Source organism: Rattus norvegicus, chromosome 9, assembly GCF_036323735.1.
Source record: "Rattus norvegicus strain BN/NHsdMcwi chromosome 9, GRCr8, whole genome shotgun sequence".
NCBI classification, from domain to species: domain Eukaryota; kingdom Metazoa; phylum Chordata; class Mammalia; order Rodentia; family Muridae; genus Rattus; species Rattus norvegicus.
This window is the reverse complement of record NC_086027.1, coordinates 77,208,848-77,231,449: the sequence shown is the minus strand read 5'-3', so window position 1 is coordinate 77,231,449 and position 22,602 is coordinate 77,208,848. Positions and strand designations below refer to the sequence as shown.

The 22,602-nt window shown below is 36.0% G+C and overlaps 1 protein-coding gene across 5 annotated transcripts in view; it reads left to right on the top strand.

Annotated features, from left to right (window-relative positions):
- Erbb4 (erb-b2 receptor tyrosine kinase 4) overlaps nt 1–22,602 on the top strand; it is a 1,072,248-nt gene that overhangs the window by 814,184 nt on the left and 235,462 nt on the right. For 2 of the 5 annotated variants that reach the window (XM_039084150.2, NM_021687.2), the window contains exons 15-16: nt 4,926–5,080; nt 12,984–13,058. In XM_039084150.2, coding sequence (XP_038940078.1) covers nt 4,926–5,080; nt 12,984–13,058 — 230 coding nt within the window. Of the gene's footprint in view, nt 1–4,925; nt 5,081–12,816; nt 12,862–12,983; nt 13,059–22,602 lie in introns of all 5 variants that reach the window. The other 3 variants (XM_039084151.2, XM_039084149.2, XM_063267662.1) reach the window with 2 other exon arrangements.

Below are 22,602 nucleotides of genomic sequence, written 5' to 3'. Positions count from 1 at the left end.
TAATTTGCTTATAATATCTAAGTATAATATGCACTACACCATATTTTGCTAGACAATTTCGCAGGAGGTATCTATTTTAAAATGTCCGATGTTTCAGCGCTGGGGAGATAGCTATGCAGTTAAGAGCACGAGCTGTTCTTCCAAATCTGAGTTCCAAGCTCACACATGACAGCGCATAGCTGTCTGGAACTCAAGTTGCATCCTTAGACAGACAGAAGTGGAGGGGGAAAAAAAAAGGCACATTAAAAACAAAAGTTTAAAATTTCATGCAAATGGTTTCAACATATGCACTTCACTTCTCTAATGTGACTTTGCTAGTTTTCAAGTGTCAAGTTTTTTAATGATCACGTTATGAGCTAATCAGTGATAGGAGCTGCAATGCTCTCCATTGATTAGTGAAGTCAGGGCTTAAGAGACATGAAGAATGATATGGGAGCTCTGTGCTATGTCTTTCCCCACACATTTTCTCCCTTTGTCTTCTATGTATTTCCCCCTTCTACTAATAAAGAAATAAATGTACAATAGCTAAGTGAATTGCTCTCTGTCATGAGGAGAATGACAACCCCACTGTACATACTTGGGATTTAGAACACTTGACCGTCTATCCCTGTGCTCCTTCTGCTCATCTACCTTCTGCTGACAAACTTCTAGTAACGGATAACCGAGTTGTTAATTTCTATCAATGTGTATGCTTTTATAGTTTGTTATTTATTTGTTCTTCAAAAATTGAGAGAATTTATTTTTAAAATAACTAAATATTTTATAAAATTTAAATTAAGGCTGTGATTACCATTCATTAGACTCCGAGGCCTGATCCCAAGTAATTAATATTCTTGATTTTTTTCACAATTACTTGCTGTGAAAAATAGACACAATAATCATGCTTCTGTTCCATCATGGCAACACAGGGGCGCATTAAAATAGAGAATAAAGATGTCAGAAAGCCAGTAGACTAAAAGCCATGACAGGGGCAAAGAAGAGAAGGGATGATGGGGATGAGAAGGAGGGAGAAAGAGAGGAAAGAGAGAAAGGGGGCTGTATGTGTATATGAATCTTTTTTAAATTAATTAGTTTATTAATTTGCTTTACATCCTGACTGCAGTTTGCCCTCACGACTCTCCTCTCTGTCCTTCCCTCCCCTCTCTACTCTTTTTCCCTTTCCCTTCAGAAAATGACATGCCTCACATGGAAATCCATCAGCCCTGGCCTATCAAGTTGCAGAAAGACTAGGCACATCTATTGATGCGAGAAAAGGCCACCCACATAGGGGAAATGTCTCAAAAGCAATCAACAGAGGCAGAGACAGCCCCTGCTCCTGAAGTTAGGTGTCCCACAAAAAGACACAGTTGAACAACATGTGTGTAGAAGGACTAGGACCATATTTGCAGGCTCTGTGGTTGGCAGTTAGGGTCCTATGGGTCCTATGGGCCCTATGGGCCCAGGTTTTCTTGTGGTGTCCTTGACCTCTCTGGCTCCTTCCCTCATCAGCTAGATTCCCCTAGCTCTGGTTAATGTTTGACTGTGGGTCTCTGTATCTGTTTCCATCCGTTGATGAGTTAAGCTTCTCTGATAAAAACTATGCTAGGATCCTATATGTAAGTTTCAGTTTTTCTTCTACACAGCAGTGTTCTCAGTGTTGTATAAGTGAAATGAGAGCCTTGTATTAAATGGATAGTGTTGTCCTGCACAAATATGTTGGAAATTCTTGCTGTCCTAAGTAAGAGTAGAAGTGACATAAAGGATGGTCTTTGCTTTGATATGCTGGTCTGCCTGTACTTTATCTTGATTGTTTATGCAATATTTGTATTTCCCCTACTGCCACTTCCCTGAGTACATCCAATAAGAGAGGTAAGGTCAGAACTGTAGAAAGGGAAATAAAAGAGATCAGGATATAGGCTGAAGAGACAGCAAGAGAAGAAAAGGTTAGACTGAGCTTTTAAACATTATTATAAAATGTAAAGCAGCTGTTATAATTCATCAACATTGTGCTTGTATAATAATTCTGTCCTCGTATTTTCTCCCAGAAAAATATATGTATATTTTTTATGTAGTGTACTCTGAAAGACTTAGAACTATTCAATAGGAGTCATCCCCTTCTTATGACCCATAAGCTCTGAATTTACTGCATCCTCACTTCTACATGAAGCATTCGTACTGGCAGCCTGGTGAGAGCACACCGGAACGTTCAGTCCTCACCTTCTTATATATGGCTTCCACTTCTATTTCACTATTCAAAGTAAGCTTTATCTTCCCTGCACTGGGAGGTGAAAGGCAGTCCTCCCACAGGGATGATAGAACATCATTGTAGAGTTGTGAATAGTAGTTTTGTTTTCTGTAGAAGCTACCTGGGAAAATCAACTGCCACTGAGCAAAAATAATGTAATGTGGACATCAGGATTTAGTGTGGAACTCTCACTCTATTGGCTGTCTAGATTATTGAGTTTGGAGGCAGTTTAGAACCAGGGTAAAGAAAGAATGAGCCCTCATCGTTGTCAGTCACTGCCCTTAGACTCTTAGAATCCTTGATAATACCACAATATGTGAGTATGCATTAGATGATTACCTAATGTAATCATTAGATGATTCTATATCATGGAATCAGTGCACTTCAGCCACTGAGAAACTTGTTAAATGCATTTTAACTATTTCAGCTGGGGATACTTTGTTTTGTATCCTTGTGAAACAAATGGTCATGAAATGTTTGTATTAGAATATACTTAATGAAAACTAATGTTAGGTTGCGACATTTTTATATCTTGCAATTTTTGCCTGGGTATGATTTTCCATTAAAAGAATTTAATAGAAAAAAAATGCCTGACTCAGACTCTGTCTAACTTACTTATTGCAGGCTTTATTCTGCATTCTGTAAGAAGCATGGCTCTTGTCTTGTAGAGTAAGTCATGCCACTAAGCATACCTGCACAGTAAATGATTTTGTATAATAGATAGCATTATGTGCCTAAGTACCCATGAGCAGGTGTTAAATTTGGAAGCATGTGAAGTATTCTGCTCTGGGAGGAAATGAGAAGTTAACTTTAGCACCTCTTTAGGCAGAATGGGGATTAGGTTTCAGAGAGTAATTTGAAATTTGTTATTTTATTTTATTTTTGCTTTGAGTTTCACATCAAATAAGTAGCTATTTTATCTATGCTCACTAGTTCTTTTTCTGATTACCTTTTCTTCTTTACATTACTATCTTTCATTAGATGATTCGTTTTTGCTTCTTGTTGCATCATTTCTGATATAATATTTAGCTACTTTCAAGTTATAAGTGTTTATATTGTTAAGATCACAACCATGAAAAGAAGAGTATTTTAATAAAATTGTTCTCAACTTTCCTTAATCTCAAATATACTATACCTTCTTGCAAACCTACTGCCAGGATAGTATCATTCTTCGATGTTAAAATTAGTATTAAAATAATTAATCTTGTGAGTGGGCATGATGATATCTGCATATAAGCCAGCAATCTGGAGACTGATGAATGAAAATTATGTGTTTGAGACCACTGTGGGCTTAACTAGGAGACACTGTCAGAAAAATAAAAATAAAAACCAAATAAATACATATTACTTTTATTATTGTTTTTACATTATTGTTGCTTATGAACTTTGTACTTATTGAAATCATTATGTAGATTATAAATGAAAATATATAAAATTGTTTCACTATATTTTAGTAATGTTCATGCTACCTGCATCATTGGATAAGTTTCTACACACTGTATTTTTACTTTTAAAATACTTAAATAATTTTTGGTCTGTCCTTCTCAGAATGTACATTATATGAGTCTAAAGACTGTTCTATGGTGTTCAAAAATTCACATAAGTATATGTACATCCTTTTAAGCATCAGCATAAGATAATTTGAGACAAAAAAATCTAACAAAGAATTTCTTATATGTATAGGATGCTTAATACCTGATAATTCAATAATAGTGTATTTTTTTAAAATTGTTTATTAGATATATTTCTTTACCTACAGTTCAAAATGTATTTTATTGGTTATTTTATTTATTTACATTTCAAATGTCCCCCTTCCTGGTTTCCCCTCTGCAAATCCCTTATGCCAGCCCCTACCTCCTGCCTCTATGAGGGTGCTTCCCAACACCTACCCACTCCCACCTCACTGCCCTAACATTCCCCTATGCTGGAGCATCAAGCCTCCACAGGACCAAGAGCCACCCCTCCCATTGATTTCCTTAAGGCCATCCTTTGCTACACATTCAGCTGGAGCCAGAGGTCCTTCCATGTGTACTTTTTGTTTTGTGGTTTAGTCCTTGGGAGCTCTGGGGTGTCTGGTTAGTTGATACTGTTATTATTTTTAAAGAGTCACTAGAAAAGCCTGCATGCCATCAAAAGCATCAAAAGCAGTGAATTTTAATTTTTATTATGCACTATCTCTCATATACATATATATATATATATATTTAAGTAATGGTTATAAACATAGCTTTGGAAATTTTTTATTTACACATACTTTATAATACCATTAAAAATAAACTACAAGAAGAAAATGTTGATATCCTTTTGAAACAAACAAAAAACCAACAATAACAACAACAATGAAAACATTGGAACATATTAGTGATAAAATTAAGTCACATTAGAGAATTGACATGAAGAATAGGGAAAGTGGGCAGTGCTGACCTCAAAAGGGGCGTTTTTCCAGAATGTATTTGATAGCATGATGCTAGTATGATTTCACTACACACAGCATAACAGAGAAGAGACTGAAGGTTCTCTTAGTGCTGGTTATAATTCAATAGCCACAACTACAGTGGTGGTAATAGAGTGTTCTCTTTTAGAGAACGATTCACTTGTCATTCACCAGTGTCTGAGAAAACTAAATCACATAAACACACTGCAGAGGGAATTGAACCCAGTTTTCTTTCTTCATATTTGTTTTTCTTTTTTCTTATCTCAGGGACCTGACAACTGTACAAAGTGTTCTCATTTTAAAGATGGTCCTAACTGTGTAGAGAAATGTCCAGATGGCCTACAGGGAGCAAACAGTTTCATATTTAAGTACGCAGATCAGGATCGGGAGTGCCACCCTTGCCATCCAAACTGCACCCAGGGGTACGTATTCTCTCTGGTCCAGGACTAAGGAATGTACCTGTTTCCAGTTGAAAGAGCTATATGTTTACTTATTTACTATCCACAATGCTGTCTACTCACACTGAAATTGTCTCAAGAAATAATATGCATCTTTATATTTTACATGTTGATTTTAACAGAAATTCATTCTAGGTGGACCTCTGAGCTATCTCTTCATAGTTTACCTTCATTTCTCACTCTATTAACACCTTCATGAAGATAGTGTGCATTGGATTCAGCCTAGAAATCACTCACTTTTTAAGTAACAGATTCAACATATTAGAAGATACAATATAGTAATTATAGTTCTTTCACTGTCGTGGAACAATTCAGAAGGATACATACATATTTTCAACTCAAGAGGAAATGTTGTGCAGCATATCTTGTGGTATTGATAATGATTGAGTAAATACAAACAAATGATTTTTTTTTGTTCTGTGCTATGGTCACTTATAAAGACAATGGAGAAAGAAGAACACTGTACACTGTGGAAACAATGTCACCTCAAGCAAATCCTAATCTATTTATTTTTAAAAGTATCTCAGTAAGAATCCTCCTTTTGTATCCTCTAAAATATAAATATTGATAGAGTTGAGAGCAGTTTAACTCACTTTATCCTCACCTTATAAAATTCCACCTCCATTGTCAGTGCATACAACCAGTGTATGCACAAGAGCACATGTATGTACACAATTGGACCCTTTATATCTGACAGGAAAGTAGAGGTTCTGTAAAGAGATCATCCTGCCAGATTAAGGCTTTCCTGTTAGAAAATATTGAAAAAGGGAAGCAAACAATATCATTCTGCCAAAACAACATCAATTTTTGGATGCTGCTAGGATCTCCTACAGGACATGAAGTCAGCTAAGTCACTCTGTGAATTAGCAGATCCTCAGAAGGCAAAACAATATTCTGCAATAAAAATCAAATGCAGCCTACAAGAGCTGACTGTCAACTGCTTAGTTTCGGCATAAGCACACAGGCTGAGGGCACTAAGACAGTCAACTACACACTTTGCTTCAAAGAAAACAGAAGTAATAAATGGTTCCCCTTGTGAGTCTTGGTATCCTTGAGTTGAGAGTATTTTTTGAAAAAAATTACAACTAGTGCTGCTGGAGCAGAGGAGTCAGCAGGAGAAAGAGAAAAGTTTCCCTGCGAAAATCATCCACAAGAGGGTTTTATTGTTTTGCAACTAAAATTAAACCAGTAAATTATTCAATATAATGTCGATGTCAACAGCTGTTGCCATTCAAAATGAGACCTTTTGCTGTTTTTGCAAATCTAATTACAACGAAGCCATCAGGGAAATGAAAGGGAGAACACAGAGCCTAGTCTGGATGTGTGGCTGTAGTGTCTTCTTCATCAGCCGTTTACATTGTGATTGTATAATAAAGGAAACTTATATAGTAGAAGGCGGCAAAGACTCTGTCCAATGGAAAGGGTTCAAATGACCGCAGCAGCAATGAAACTGAGACCTCATGCAAAAGGGAAGCTGAGGTTTAATGAGGGAATAAATCTCACCATGTCACTTAAGAACTCCAAATAAATAGACAGATGCCCCCAAAAGCTTCTGGCTGCAGGATAACGGTGAGGCAGAATAGGCTTCTGTGTTTTGTGGCATCTTCTAGGGAAATGTGTCTCCAATGGATGACTTTGTCCTGAGGTCTTACTGTTGTTTCCCTTGGGCTTCCCCTTTGTTGTAAGCTGCATAGGCACATCCACTGACTCCATAAGAGTGTTGTGATTCCCGCTCACGAGAACTCAGGAATTCCTACATTGTGAGAACTAGATCACAGAATACCCACTATGCTTCCCACCTTATACTGAGGCAATGAGGTGACCCCAGAGTTCATCCTTTCTTTTCAAATTGAGTGTGAATGTATAGAACTATGACCCAGGGAAAGATCACAGGACAATGGAAGGATGGGCTGAATAACCTGATTCCTCAGTGCATCTATTACCTGAGTGTGTCAGTAAGTGCGAGCTCACAGGTCAAGTCTACTTCAGAAAATAGACGTCCTCTCACATGCCCATGTTTTTCAGGTCGTTCAATAACCCGGGATGATGGAATAGTTAATGGAAAAAGTCTTCCCAATGACATCTTAAGAAATAAAGTTCTTCCTTTGAAACCAGTTTAATGATTGTCCTGAAAATAAAATTACCTATTACCTTAAATGTATTTTTACTACTCCAAAAGTGAATTAAATAAATTGACTCTAAAGTCTCTTCAAGTACTTTTTTAAATGATTAATCATTTCAATAACTTAAGAGAACATAAAGAAAGAAAGGAAGAAAGAAGGAAAGGAAGGAAGGGAGAAGTGAAAAACTATTGTCTCCTCTTTCCATGAATAGAGACCACATTTTAACAACATGTTTTTATTTCTTTCATTTGTTCGGTCTCGTATGTGGAATACATGCTAGTCAACTTGTTTTCTTTCCCTTACTTTTTGAAAACATCACCACCAAAAGCAACTAGGAATAGAAAAATTGTTATTACAGCCTTCATTCCTAGATCACAGTCTGTCACTGAGGAAGGTTAAGAAGAGAAAATTCAAGGCAAATTAGAAACAAATACAAGAAGAACACTGCTTACAGACTGATCCAAAGCTTAATGTTCAATTTAGTCTTCTCATACAACCAAGGACTACAGGCCTAGGGTTACTGGTCTCATAATAAGAAGAGTCCCTTCGCATCAATAATTAAGAAAGTCCTGTTTTTATATACCCACGGACTAATGTTATCTAGACATTTTCCCCAATCGAGATTCTAGTCTGTGCAAAGTTGACATTTAAAGCTAAGAAAAAAAACTGCTTTATCTTAAGACAGTCATATTCAGCTAGATTCTTCACATTTATGTTATTCAATTTATATACCAAGGAAGAACTTTTCATGATGTACTAAGAATATGAACAAATTAAAGGAAATTTAAAATAAAGATTGGTCATGTTGGCACACACTTTTAATCCCAGTGCTCAAAAAACAGAACCAGGTAAATTTTTGTTTGAGGCCAACCTGATCGAAATAGGTTGTAAGTAAGCAAGGCAGTGCTACACATAAGACCTTGTCTCCAAAACAGAACAGGACAACAAAACAACGGGAAAATAAATTTCAAACCTAATAATAATATTTGTACTGATAATTGGTAATATATAAGTTTTAAAGGGAAATTATAAACTAAATATATTGCATAAAACACAACGAGTACTAATATTGTTTTCTACAGTGACATTACTTGATTCTGTTATATTTCAACATATACTTAATTTTCTTTTATTTTAATAAAAATCTTACATTTTAAATATGAATTTGCAATGTTTGTTACATCAAGCATTGTTCTAAAAAAAGAATTCTAACTAAAATTTTTGTGACTATTATTGTTTCGTAGTTGCCATAGTCTCTTCTATCAATTTTTTCTTTATAATTTTCAAGTTCATATAATGACAAATATCCATTGACAGAAACGTATAAAACATTTGCTTGTAGGAAGAAGCCCACAGACTTGCGTATTGATAAAAATGAAAATATGTTTCATTTCATTCCAAAAATTGGAGAGCTTCACAAAATGACTGAATCATGCTTTTCATATAGATATGGAGTCACTCATACATCAATATGAAGTAATAAATGTGAAATGTGTCACAATCCAGAGTTTCACAGATGGTTTAGGAGTATTTATGCATGTTATGGATTTTTGCTGTTTCTGTAACCAGTGTACTTTGGAACAGTAATTTCTGAGTGGTTTTATTCCTGATCCCATCTCGTTCCACTATTTGCTTATTTTTGTGTGTGTGTTTCAAAATTCTATGTTTCTTTTAGTTTGTAATCTTGTTGAATCAATATACATTTCATATTTATTTTGATCAACTATTCACTTATAGTAAGTATGAAGACTTAAAGAACAATGCTATCTTTACATGAATGATGACTTATATTTGTAAAAAGTGGTCCCACCTTCATCAACCCACATCTTTCTTGGTTTTCACTTCTTTCTTTAACCCTCAGTTTATGAACAAATTTGAACCTTAGAAATCCTCTGTAATATCTGCAATGACTTTATTCAACCCCTGTTCTCTGTCCCTCGTCATTTCTGCCTGCTGGAATGCATTTGCCCATCTGCAATGTATTTTCCAACTCATTGAAAACAAAAACATAAGGACTTTCATGTAGGAACAAATATTTTTAAAGTTCTAATTTTACTACATTTTTCTGGATTTTTTTTTTCTGATAGCCAACCTTTACTTTATTACGTGTTTTTATTTTAGATTTCTGTGTGTGTGTGTGTGTGTGTGTGTTTGTGTAACAGAGACAGAGACAGAGAGAGAAAGAGACAGAGAGAGAGAGAGAGAGAGAGAGAGAGAGAGAGAGAGAGAGTTTTTCTGCCCACATGTATCCAAAAAGCTAGAATAAGGTGCCCAATTCCCTCAAAGTTGATGTTACAAAGTTGATAAAACCTGGATGGTTCCATAGGTGCTGGGACCTCATGAGTGGACAGCAATGCTCTTACCTGTTGAGATACCTCTCCAATCCAGTTTTATTCCATTGTACTTCCCCATATTTTTTACTTTACATACAAACGATCATCTTAAGATGTATGCCTTTAGAGGTCGAGGTCATTGACTTTCCCTTCTGGAATTCGGTTTCTCACAGCATGTAGCAGTTAGCCATCTTTCCTCTTCCATGATCTCAACTCTTCACAGTGCTCCTTTTCAAAGGAGTTGTTCTCGACAATCATAGCTCAAAACTGTTTTCCTACCTATTGGGGAATATTTCTGACTTCCCGTGAAATAAGCACAGTAAATTCTAGACTAAAAAAAAAAAAACCCTAAAGTGTCAGTCCCTCCTCCTAAAGTGAAAATATGAGGAAACATCTTCCTCCTTTGAATTTTTTCTTGCTGGTGCAAATTTAAATTATAGGTCATACTTTGACCAGTAGATCTTTTTCACTTAGAAATATTATACCATCTGTTACCTCCTTTCCTCCCATCCTCATTGCATTAGCAGCAATAATTGAGACTCTGACTAGGCCCGTGAGCTAGTAACAATTCTGTCTATTTGTTTTATTATTTCTGACATGGACTAAATATTCCCCATGCCAAAATAGCCTACGTGGTTCCCATTCAACTACTCTCCATGTGACAAAGAGATTGCAGAGACAAATCTAGCAATGTAGTGGTTTTTCTACCTTTTGTTTTTCAGGATAGCCTTTCAAATTTTTATGCTTTTGTATTTTCATATAAGTATATATTGAACATTAAGAATATCTGTCTTTATTTTTGTATCTACTTTTTATCACTCCTCCTCATTCTGTTAGTCCTCTCTCTTCCCCTAGATAGTTACATTTCTTTGTGCCATGTGTGTGTGTTAAATATTTTAAATATTTAGTTAATGTTTAGTAAACACAGGTGAGAAAAAAATCAAAGTATTTATTTTACTGAGGTTGGCTAAAGTCTTTCATAAGTTAACCTCCAGTTGTCCGGATTTTCCTGATAATTATACAATTTTCTTCCCTGTGATTGAAAAAAGTCTCATTATGTCTATTTACATTTTTCAGTCATTTTCCTTCTGAAGCAAAATCCTACAGACAGGCATAGCATTTTTTAAACTATACAAGGGTTCTTCCTTGCTTACTAAGTTAATTCCTTCCAAATCTGTCCCCTAGCGTCTTCCACTGTCTGTTTACTCTCCCCTGCCTGCCAGCACTCTCCATCTCTGTATATTTGTTGTGCAGAGAGGACGTCTTGTTTTCAGGTTGTTCTGAACTCCATAACACTCTCAGCTATGCCAGTAATAACTCTCAGGATCTCAAATTATAGATTGCTGGCTCTCTCCAAATGGTGGTCATGACCTGCTAAAATGATATTCTGGTGTCCATCCTCCATATTAGATTTACAGAACTGTACTGTACATGTGTGTCCATGCATCTGTCATCTTCAAACTGTGAGCTCAATGAAAATAAGTGAAAAACCACATCTAATTCATCTCATTTCTACCTGCAGCTCCTTGAAGGGTGCGAGCACTTCAGTGGGCCCATCATACAGGCTTATTGAATGAATGAAGATGTTTCATTATTCACACTCACTCATGAAACAGAATCTCATTCACTATTGAAAGTTGTTGGTTTTTTTTTAATCTTTCAAGAGTCATTATAAAGATTACACATAAAGTACAGCTTTTTCAGACTCTCACTTGGACATGAGTAGACTGTTAATTTTACAAAATGGCAGTACTGTCATAAAATAGCATTGTGAAGGTGATGACACAGGAACAGGTTAAAAATAGTTCTTTAGAACAGAATAAAAGAAAACCACATGAGGTAAGTTTAGGGTGTTTTAGTACTTTATTTTCCTATTTCAATTGTTTTTAGATCTCATGCAAGGTGCCAGTCCACTCATATGTGTTCTAGCTGCTTCATTTTATTTTATGGACTTTTGTCACCTTTTATTCATGTTAAAATTTATTTATCCTGCTCAAAGTTGCCCCTGAAAACAAAACAAAAGCCAAAAACAAGCAAGCAAACAAAAAACCCATGGCAAACTGATTTTCTACCTAGTTAAGGACCTGTTAGAGAGTATACGATGAGTGACAGAGGTGGTGACTTGTACTTACCAAATGAGTTCTGTTAGCTCTCTAACATCTGGAGTAAGTTATAGAAGCTGCACATGGTCTTGTCACATCTGTGGATACCTACAGCCCCTTTTCCATATTTGAAACAGGAGAATTTGGGAAAACATGTATATTTTATATTACCAAACAAATTAGGTAAATCACATCCCCACAAGTTGCTCATCTTTGAAGGAGAAGAAGAGAAATAAAGAATTCAACTTATATAGATTTGAAAATAAAAGAAATATTTTCATAGTGACTCAAATGAAATTCTAAGAACTACATATTAAAATTCTGTGTATTTAAATAAAACCACCTAATATTCATCGTGGCAGATTCCTCAACTATCTCTGTACAAGTTTATTAATTTGTTACAGAATATTTGCTTTTGAGTTCAATATTATAACAGTTGTTAAAAGTTTCTGTTTATAGGTCATATTTCTGCTACTTAACCGTGGTCAAGTCATATTGCAGTAAGGCCAAATCAATTCATTGATTTTAAATAAATCCTTGTTTAATGATAAAAATAAAGATATTCATGCCCAAGGATTGAAATAATCTGATTATAAAAATTATCCATGGGAATTGCATTAAAATATATTAGCTTATTTTCTGCCAAGATCCTCTTTAATGAGCACCAAGCATAATGTATTCTATTACAATCAATTGTTCATTGCCTTTTTTTATTTTTTTTTGGATTTTACATAAACCCAATGGTGTTTTAAGAGAATTGTTATATATGAAAATAGTCAGTCATTTAACTATCAAGAAATTAACATAGCTATGCATAAAAATGAAAGATGTAAATGGGTTGAATGTTTCAAAACTGACCAAATCATGGATAAGTTATCCACGGGAACAGGTAAACTTTTCTTTACTTCTCCATGTTTTCTGGCATTGGACTTGAGTGGTAATTTCAATTCACTTCTGTGTTTCTGCCAAGAAGTAATTTTCTCTCAGTTTCTAAAAGTATGCTGTTCCAGGAACTGCCGAATAGTACAAACAAGAATGTGGCACATGCAATATTTGTCTCGCTATCTCACTGGTTCTCTTCTGTTTTCCTTAATGACTGATTTCTCTTTCCTTGTATTTCCTTTGAATTTGCATCTCTGCAGGTGCATAGGCTCAAGTATTGAAGACTGCATCGGCCTGATGGATAGGTACTTGGTGTGCTTTGCTCCCCATGCTCTTCCTCCAAGGCTCCATGCGTGAGCACTGGTGCATGTGTGTGCATGCCACTGTGGATGGAGAATGATGTTTTCTGTTCTGCAATTGCTTGCAGGTGTAACGGTCCCACTAGTCATGACTGCATTTACTACCCATGGACGGGCCATTCCACTTTACCACAACATGCTAGGTAACATCAACCATGGTTCCATTTTTCACTCAAATTCTTTCTTAGTTACCACAGATGAAATTAGTAACCAGTTCAGCTGAAGTTTTAATGCACTAAATGAGAGCTTTTAATTCCGTTCTTGATTTCAATATAATTTCAGGGTTCTATATAGTAGTACCATTGATTTTAAATTTTGTACATTTAGAAAAATTAGAAATAATCCTAGATCTCTAATAGAATATTCTTAAGTTTATAAATAATTTTGAAAATCAAAATCTTTCAAGGAGAATTTTAAATGTGTTGATTGGTGCTTATATGATATTTGTTATGTAATTTGACTTTAATTTCTGATTTTGTATTAGTTGAACTGATTAGTTTATTCTCAAATAGAAAAAGTATCCCAGAATCAAAGCAATATAAAAATATTTCATACAGGTTGAAGCATATATAAGAATTACAAGGACATAACATATGATCCATGTTTACACAAAATTGTGAACACAAATGTTTGCAGTAGCTTTCATCATAGTCAACAAAACTGGAAGCAGCCTAGGCTACTGAGTTGTCATAAACCCGTGCACTACAATAGACCCGAGTAATAAAAAGGAAGAATTTAATACTGCACACACCATAGATGGATCCTGAATTCACTGTGCTGGATAAAAAGAATCCAGACTGTTAAAAACACATACTGCTTGATTTTCTTTTTATATCAAGTTCTGAAAAGAAGGAAACTACAGAGACAGAAAAATCATTCAGGGTTGCCCAAAGCTAGGACTTTTGGGGTAAAGTTCTCTATTGAATGTTAAGAAGGAATTTCACAGATAATAGAACAATCTATACCATGATTGCGGCATTGTTTGTATAAATAAAAGTGCTTAGCACAGACCATCGGCTACATATTTTATTATAAATTATATATTGTTCAGACATAAAGAAATATGACTATTAAATTATTGTATAAAACATTTTAACTAGGAAAAGAATAACTTTGCAATGTTCATTAGAAATATAATTAGCTCTATGTCGCAAATTAATTAGATCTTTTTGCAAGAGAGACAGTAAAGACAAATGTGAATTTTAAATGAAGTATTGTTTTTATTACAATTTTGTGTTGTCCTATGACAATGATACGTTGGTGAAACATAACTGACAGATCAAAATGTCAAAATAGCTATAGATTCCAGCAGCTGCCTTTATTGGTGGTGGCCACTATGCTGAATTCTAACACCTAAGACAGTGTGACCAGTGTTCCCACCTTATCAATCATAATATAGTATTGTTCTATGCATCTGGCTACTCTCACTAAATATTACGTGTATGATTATTCATCTGTGTCACCGAGTCCATTCATAGCTTTTACATTCACGTGTCTTTAATTGCTTTTAAGTTTTGAAGTGGTCAAATAAGTGATGTGTCATCTTCATTAACTCTTTGTCACTAAGTGAATAATCATTACAAACTCTAAGGGAAATTATTTGGCTAAAGTGGATTCACTCATACAACAGTGGCACATTGATACCCGGGCTTGAACAAACCAGCTAACATAGTTTTCTGGAGCTGCCTTAAAGCTGTAGAAAAATTTAAGAAGGGAAGCAAAATGAGAAAGGGAAAATAGAAATGGAGATAGGAGAGAAATCCGAAGACCTACGTAGTTTCCAAGATTCATCTTGGATTCCTGCCATGCTCATGAAATTAGATTTCTTCTCTCAGACACTGATTGGGTCAATGAACTATCATTTTGAAGAATAATCTTTTATTTATTTTGATGACTTTACTTACAATTAGTCTAATATTTTAATGAGAAAGAATTCCACATGGTGGTTAATGTATATTCCCTTTAAAATCAGATTTTCAGGTTTCAAATCAAGCTCTAAGCATTTCTAGACATGTGACTTGAAGGTCCTTCAGTTATCACTCTTTGATGTGCAGAAAGACATCATTTATAAAGTTCCCAAACAGTTCCGGAGATGGAGTGTTTGCTTAGTAACAGTCACCATTCTTTTTTTCTATTGTTTTCTATAAATCAATATTACTTTTCTGTGTAACAAGGATTCTCCCACCTCAGGAATGTAAAATCATGCTTCTCAGGGGAAGGAGACAAGACTCTCAAAATCACCCAGAGGGCATTGATGCCTGTTGGTGACTTCTTGATATCCTTTGTGAAAGAAGGGGGTCTTTTCTGTCACTTTGCCCTGAGAATCAGGAATAGGGTGATACATATGATATTTGCTTATGGCACTGAGATATAGAGTGACAGATCACTTGAAGTTAAAATTTCAATCTTATGTATTGCCTGAATTCCCAGGAGATAGTCCATAATTTCAGACTAATGCAAATAATTAACAGTAGCATTAGTAAATATTCATGGGTAAAAATAGTGAAAGGACAGTAAAGTGTGGTTCATTATTTCTAAGAAAAGTCACCTGCAGTCCACTGCTTAGGTAAAGAGCAAGGTTTCTTGAATGTGGAAACATGGGTTCAAATATAGATCCTATCATATTTCTTATCCACAAAATCGTATGATAATGTAAAATTCGTTTGAGGTTTTAATCAAACAACACATAGATAACATCCTGGACTGAATAGTCATTGACTGCAGTTGTAAGTGTTACTAAAATACTGCCATCTTCTCAGAAAATTTTTGTTTTATATAGCATTAATCCAATAGGTTACTGACCACAGAATCAATATACTGAAATTTCTAAGATTTTAATCATTTATATTTTACATCAAACTACTATTTAGGGCCATGTTTTTTTAAAATTTTTTATTATATATTTCTTTACTTACATTTCAAAGGTTATTCCCCTTCCAGGTTTTCTGTCCAAAAGACCCCATTGCCTCCCAGACCCCTCCCACATATGGATATTCCCCCTATACATCCCCCTTATTGCCCTCCCCCATAGTCCCCTGCACTGAGGGTCCAACCTTGGCAAGACCAAGGGCTTTCCCTTCCACTGGTTTCCCAGCAAGGCTATTCTCTGTTACATATGCAGTTGGAGCCCTGGGTCAGTCCATCTATAGTCTTTCGGTAGTGGTTTAGTCCCTGGAAGCTCTGGTTGGTTGGCATTGTTGTTTTTATGGGGTTGCAAGCTCCTTCACCTCTTTCAATGCTTCCTCTAATTCCCCCCAAGGGGTTCCTATTCTCAGTTTGGTGGTTTGCTGCTAGCATTGACCTCTATATTGGACATGCTCTGGATGTGTCTCTCAGGAGAGATCTATATCCAGTATCTTTCCACATGCATTTTTTAGCTTTATCAATCTTACCTAGTTTTGATGGCTGTAAATATATGGGCCACATGTGTGTCAGGCTCTGAATTGTCATTCCTTGAGTCACTGCTCTAAACTTTGCTTCTATATCCCCTCTTATGAATATTTCCCCCCTTTTAAGAAGGAGTGGGAGCATCTGCATTTTGGTCATCCTTCTTGAGAGTCCTGTGGTCTATAGATTGCATTTTGGGTAATTTGAAATTTTTGGCTAATATCCACTTATCAATGAGTGCATACCAAGTGTGTTTTTCTGTGATTGAGTAACCTCACTCAGGATGATATTTTCTAGTTCATTCCATTTGCCTATGAACTTCATTAAGCCATTGATTTTGATAGCTGAGTAGTACTCCATTGTGAAGATGTACCACATTTTTTGAATACATTCCTCTGTTGAAGGATATCTGGGCTCTTTCCAGCTTCTGGCTATTATAAATAAGGCTGCTATAGTGGAGCATGTGTCTTTGTTGTATGTTGGAGCATCATTAGGGTATATGCTCAAGAGAGGTATAGCTGGGTACTCAAGTAGTGTAATGTCCAATTTTCTGAGGAACCTCCAGACTGATTTCCACAGTGGTTGTACCAGTCTGCAATCCCACCAACAATGGAGGAGTGTTCCTCTTTCTCCACATCCTCCCCAGCATCTGCTGTCACCTGAGTTTTTGATGTTAGCCATTCTGACTGGCGTGTGGTGGAATCTCAGGGTTGTTTTGATTTGCATTTCCCTGATGACTAAGGATGTTGAACATTTCTTTAGGTGCACTTTAGCCATTCAATAATCCTCAGCTGAAAATATTTTGTTTAGCCCTGTACCCCATTTTTAATAGGGTGATTTGGCTTTCTGGAGTTTAACCTCTTGAATTCTTTGTATATTTTGGATATTAGCCTCCTATCAGATGTAGTAATGGTAAAGAACTTTTCCCAATCTGTTGGTTGCCGTTTTGTCCTAACCACAGTGTCTTTTGCTTTACAGAAGCTTTGCAGTTTTATGAGATCCCATTTGTTGATTCTTGATCTTAGAGCATAAGCCATTGGTGTTTTGTTCTGGAAATTTTCTCCAGTGCCCATGTGTTCAAGATTCACTCCCACTTTTTCTTCTATTAGTTTGAGTGTATCTGGTTTGATGTGGAGGTCCTTGATCCACTTGGACTTAAACTTTGTACAGGGTGATAAGCATGGATCGATCTGCATTCTTCTACATGCTGACCTCCAGTTGAACCAGCACCATTTGTTGAAAATGCTATCTTTTTTCCATTGGATGGTTTTAGCTCCTTTGTCAAAGATCAAGTGATCATAGGTGTGTGGGTTCATTTCTGGGTTTTCAATTCTATTGCACTGATCTACCTGCCTGTCTCTGTACCAATACCATGCAGTTTTTATAACTATTGCTCTGTAATACAGCGTGAGGTCAGGAATGATGATTCCCCCAGAGTTCTTTTAATGTTGAGGATAGTTTTCACTCTCCTGAAATTTTGTTACTCTAAATGAATTTGCAAATTGCTCTTTATAAATCTTGTTATATTAATCTTGCCAATCCATGAGCACGGAAGATCTTTCCATCTTCTGAGATCTTCCTCAATTTCTTTCTTCAGAGATTCAAAGTTCTTGTCATACAGATCTTTCAATTGTTTGGTTAAAGTCATACCATGATATTTTATGTTGTTTGGGACTATTGTGAAGGGTGTCATTTCCTTAATTTCTTTCTCAGCCTGCTTATCCTTTGAGTAGAGGAAGGCAACTCATTTGTTTGAGTTAATTTTATACCTGACACTTTGCTGAAGGTGTTTATCAGGTTAAGTAGTTCTCTGGTGGAACTTTTGGGGTCGCGTAAGTACACTATCATGTCATCTGCAAATAGTGATATTTTGATTTCTTCCCTTCCAATTTGTATCCCTTTGACCTCCTTTCACTGTCTGATTGCTCTGTCTAGGACTTCAAGTATTATATTGAATAAGTAGGGAGAGAGTGGCCAGCCTTGTCTAGTCCCTGATTTTAGTGGAATTGCTTCAAGTTTCTCTCCACTTAGTTTGATGTTAGCTACTGGCTTGCTTTATATTGCTTTTAGTATATTTAGACATGGGCCTTGAATTCCTGATCTTTCCAGGACTTTTATCATGAAGGGGTGTTGAATTTTGTCAAATTCTTTCCTAGCATCTAATGAATGACCATGTGGTTCTTATCTTTGAGTTTGTTTATATAGTGGATTACATTGATGGACTTTTGTATATTCACCATACCTGCATCCCTGGGATGAAGCCTACTTGATCATGATGGATGATCATTTTGATGTGTTCTTGAATTCGGTTTGCCAGAATTTTATTGAGTATTTTTGCGTCAATGTTCATACGTGAAAATGGTCTGATGTTCTCTTTCTTTGTTGGATCTTTGTGTGGTTTTGGTATAAGAGTAATTGTAGTTTCATAGAAGGAATTCGGGAGTGATCCATCTGTTTCAATTTTGTGGAATATTTTGGATAATATTGGTATGAGGTCTTCTATGAAGGTTTGATAGAATTCTTCACTAAACCCATCTGGACCTGGGCTCTTTTTGGTTGGGAGACTTTTAATACTTTTAATACTTTTAATATTGCTTCAATTTCTTTAGGAGTTTTGGGGTTGTTTAGACGATTTATTTGTTCCTGATTTAACTTTGGTACCTGGTATCTGTCTAGATAATTGTCCATTTCCTCCAGATTTTCAAGTTTTGTTGAGTATAGGCTTTTGTAGTAGGATCTGATGATTTTTTAAATTTCTTCAGATTCTGTTGTTATGTCTCCCTTTTCATTTCTGATATTCTGAATTTGGATACACTCTCTGTGACTTCTGATTAGTCTAGCTAAGGGTTTATCTATCTTCTTAATTTTCTCAAATAACCAGCTCCTGCTTTTGTTGATTCTTTGTATAGTCCTTTTTTTCTACTTAGTTGATTTCAGCTCTGAGTTTGATTATTTCCTGCCTTCTACTCCTCTTGGGTTTATTTATTTCTTTTTGTTCTAGAGCTTTAAGGTGTTTTGTCAAGCTACTGACATATGCTCTCTCCTGTTTCTTTTTGCAGGCACTCAGAGCTGTAAGTTTTCCTCGTAGTACCACTTTCATTGTGTCCCATAAGTTTGGGAATGTTGTATCTTCATTTTCGTTAAATCCTAAGAAGTCTTTAATTTCTTTCTTTATTTCTTCCTTAGCCAAGTTGTCATTAACTAGAGCATTGTTCATCTTCCATGTATATGTGGGCTTTCTCTCATTATTGTTGTTGTTGAAGACCAGTCTTAGTATGTGGTGATCTGATAGGATGCATGGGATTATTTCTATTTTCCTGTATGTGTTGAGGCCTGTTTTGTGACTGATTATATGGTCAGTTTTGGAGAAGGTTCCATGAGGTGCTGAGAAGAAGGTATAATTTTTTGTTTTAGGATGGAATGTTCTGTAAATATCTGTTAAATCCAATTGGTTCATAACTTCTGTTAGTTTCTCTATGTCTCTGTTTAATTTCTGTTTCCATGATCTGTCCATATATGAGAGTGTTGTTGAAATCTCCTACTATTATCGTGTGAGGTACAATGTGTGCTTTGAGCTTTAGTAAGGTTTCTTTTATGAATGTAGGTACCCTTGTATTTGGAGCATAGACATTTAGGATTGAGAGTTCATCTTGGTGGATTTTTCCTTTGGTGAATATGAAGTGTCCTTATCTTTTTTAATAACTCTTGTTTGAAAGTCAATTTTATTTGATATTATAATGGCAACTCCAGCTTCTTTCTTCAGGCCATTTGCTTGGAAATTTGTTTTCCAGCCATTTACCCTGAATTAGTGTCTGTCTTTGTCTCTGAGGTGTGTTTCCTGCATGCAACAAAATGCTGGGTCCTCTTTACATATCCAGTCTGTTAGTCTATGTCTTTTTATCAGGGAATTGAGTACATTGATGTTGAGAGATATTAAGGAATAGTGATTGTTGCTTCCTGTTATTTTCGTTGTTAGAGGTGGAATTATGTTTGTTTGTCTCTCTTTTGGTTTCATTGCAAGGAAATTATATTCCTGCTTTCTGTATGGTATAGTTTCTCTCCTTGTGTTGGAGTTTTCCATCTATTATCCTTTGTAGGGCTGGATTTGTCGAAAGATATTGCATAAATTTGGTTTTGTCATGGAATATCTTGGTTTCTCCATCTATGTTAATTGAAAGTTTTGCTGGATACAGTAACTTGGGCTGGCATTTACGTTCTCTTGGGGTCTGTATGACATCTGTCCAGGATCTTCTGGCATTCATAGTCTCTGGTGCGAAGTCTGGTGTAATTATTATTGGTCTGCCTTTATATGTCACTTGACCTTTGTTTTGTGCATTTGGTCTTTTAACTATTATGTGACAGGAGTAATTTCTCTTCTAGTCCAACCTATTTGGAGTTCTGTAGGTTTCTTATATGTTTATGGGCATCTCTCTCTTTATGTTAGGGAAGCTTTCTTCTATAATTTTATCAAATATATTTACTGACCCCTTAAGTTGGGAGTCTTCCCTTTCTTCTATACCTATTATCCTTAGGTTTGATCTCCTCATTGTGTCCTGGATTTCGTCTTTGTTTTGGGCTAGGAGCTTTTTGTGTTTAACATTATCTTTGACAGTTTTGTTGATGTTTTCTATGGTATCTTCTGCCCCTGAGATTCTCTCTTCTATCTCTTGTATTCTGATGGTGATGCTTGTGTTTCCAGCTCCTTGTCTCTTCCTTTGGTTTTCTGTATCCAGGATTGTCTCCCTTTGTGCTTTCTTTATTGTTTCTATTTCCATTTTCAATTCCTCCACCTGTTTGGTTGTGTTTTCCTGTAATTCTTTCAGTGATTTTTGTGTTTCCTCTCTAAGGGCTTCTACTTGTTTACTTGTGCTTTCCTGCATTTTTCTAAGGGAGGTCTTTATGTCTTTCTTAAAGTCCTCCATCATTATCAAAAAAAATGTGATTTCAAATATAAATCTTGCTTTTCTGGTGTGTTTGGATATCCGGTATTTTCGTTGGTGGGATTACTGGGCTCTGATGCTGCCAAGTAGTCTTGGTTTCTGTTTCTTAGGTTCCTGCGCTTACCTCTAGCCAATGGGTTGTCTCTGGTGTTTGCTTGTCTTGCTGTTTCTGGGAGTGACTTGGCCCTGCTGTAGGCCTCTGTGTCAGCACTCTTATAGAACTGTTTTCCTGTTTTCTTTCAGCCTTTCCTGAGAACAGGTGCTCTGCTCTCAGATGTGGCAGCATGACTGGAATATGTCTTCAAGCTCTAGATGCGGGCAGAAATCAAAGGATCCTGCCCCTGATTGATCGTGTAGGTCTTTGCACCCAGCAGGTACAGTTGACCCTATGCAATCCCTGTTGGGTCTGGACTGTGGGCAGAGGGTATTCTCCTCTGACTTCTCAGGAGTATCCATACTTCTGAGGTTCCAGCTCTCTCCTCCACGGAATTTGGGTGCAGGGAGCTGTTTTGTCAGATCAGTTTGGTCCTGAGCACAGACCAGAACCGCAAGTACAGGCGGCTGTCTGTTCCAATATATTGTGTGCAGAGGTGGCAGTCTGTCCTGCGGCCTCGGGATGTCTGCACTCCTGGGTGGTCCACTCTCTTTCCCACTAGGGCCATGTTTTAACAAGTTGTTGGTAACTAGTACCTCATGATTTCTTATGACGTTCTAGATATCTTTACTTACTGTCTGCTTCCTTCTTAAATTTAAAATACTGAGACTGTATTTTTCACTTCTGTTGCCTTGTCCAAATTGCTACACATTTGATAATTTAGGATGCCCATAAAATTTACATTTAACTCCTTGGAGTATTTTGATTTTTTTATTGGATATTTTATTTATTTACATTTCAAATGTTATTTTGTTTTTTATTTTATTAAAACATACAGTAATCAGAGTGCCCTCAGGTTCCACATTTCAACTCTGTGTTGAACATTTGGAAAGCAGCAGTGCTATCATTAGGATCTCAAGACTTTTTTACATCTTTTAAATTCCATGATAAATTTATAAATGTCTCCCTTGATTGAGTAAAACAAATATTTCATAAAGGGAAGACCAGAAATAGAACATTAAGAAATTAATGTTTTAGGCTTCATAATCCACCTTTTAACTGGAAGGTTATTCAGATATTTAATTTTCTTTTAGACACAGAAAATTACATTGAATATGCGAATGTGCCTGCTTTAAACTATTTTGATTTACTACACCCCGCTGCCCCACTGTGATGTATTCTGTTCTCTAAAGCAACAGGTTCAAATAAAAGCAGGTGAAATGTTTCCAATCTTGACCAGCTTTCATTTTCTAAGTGGTGTTATTT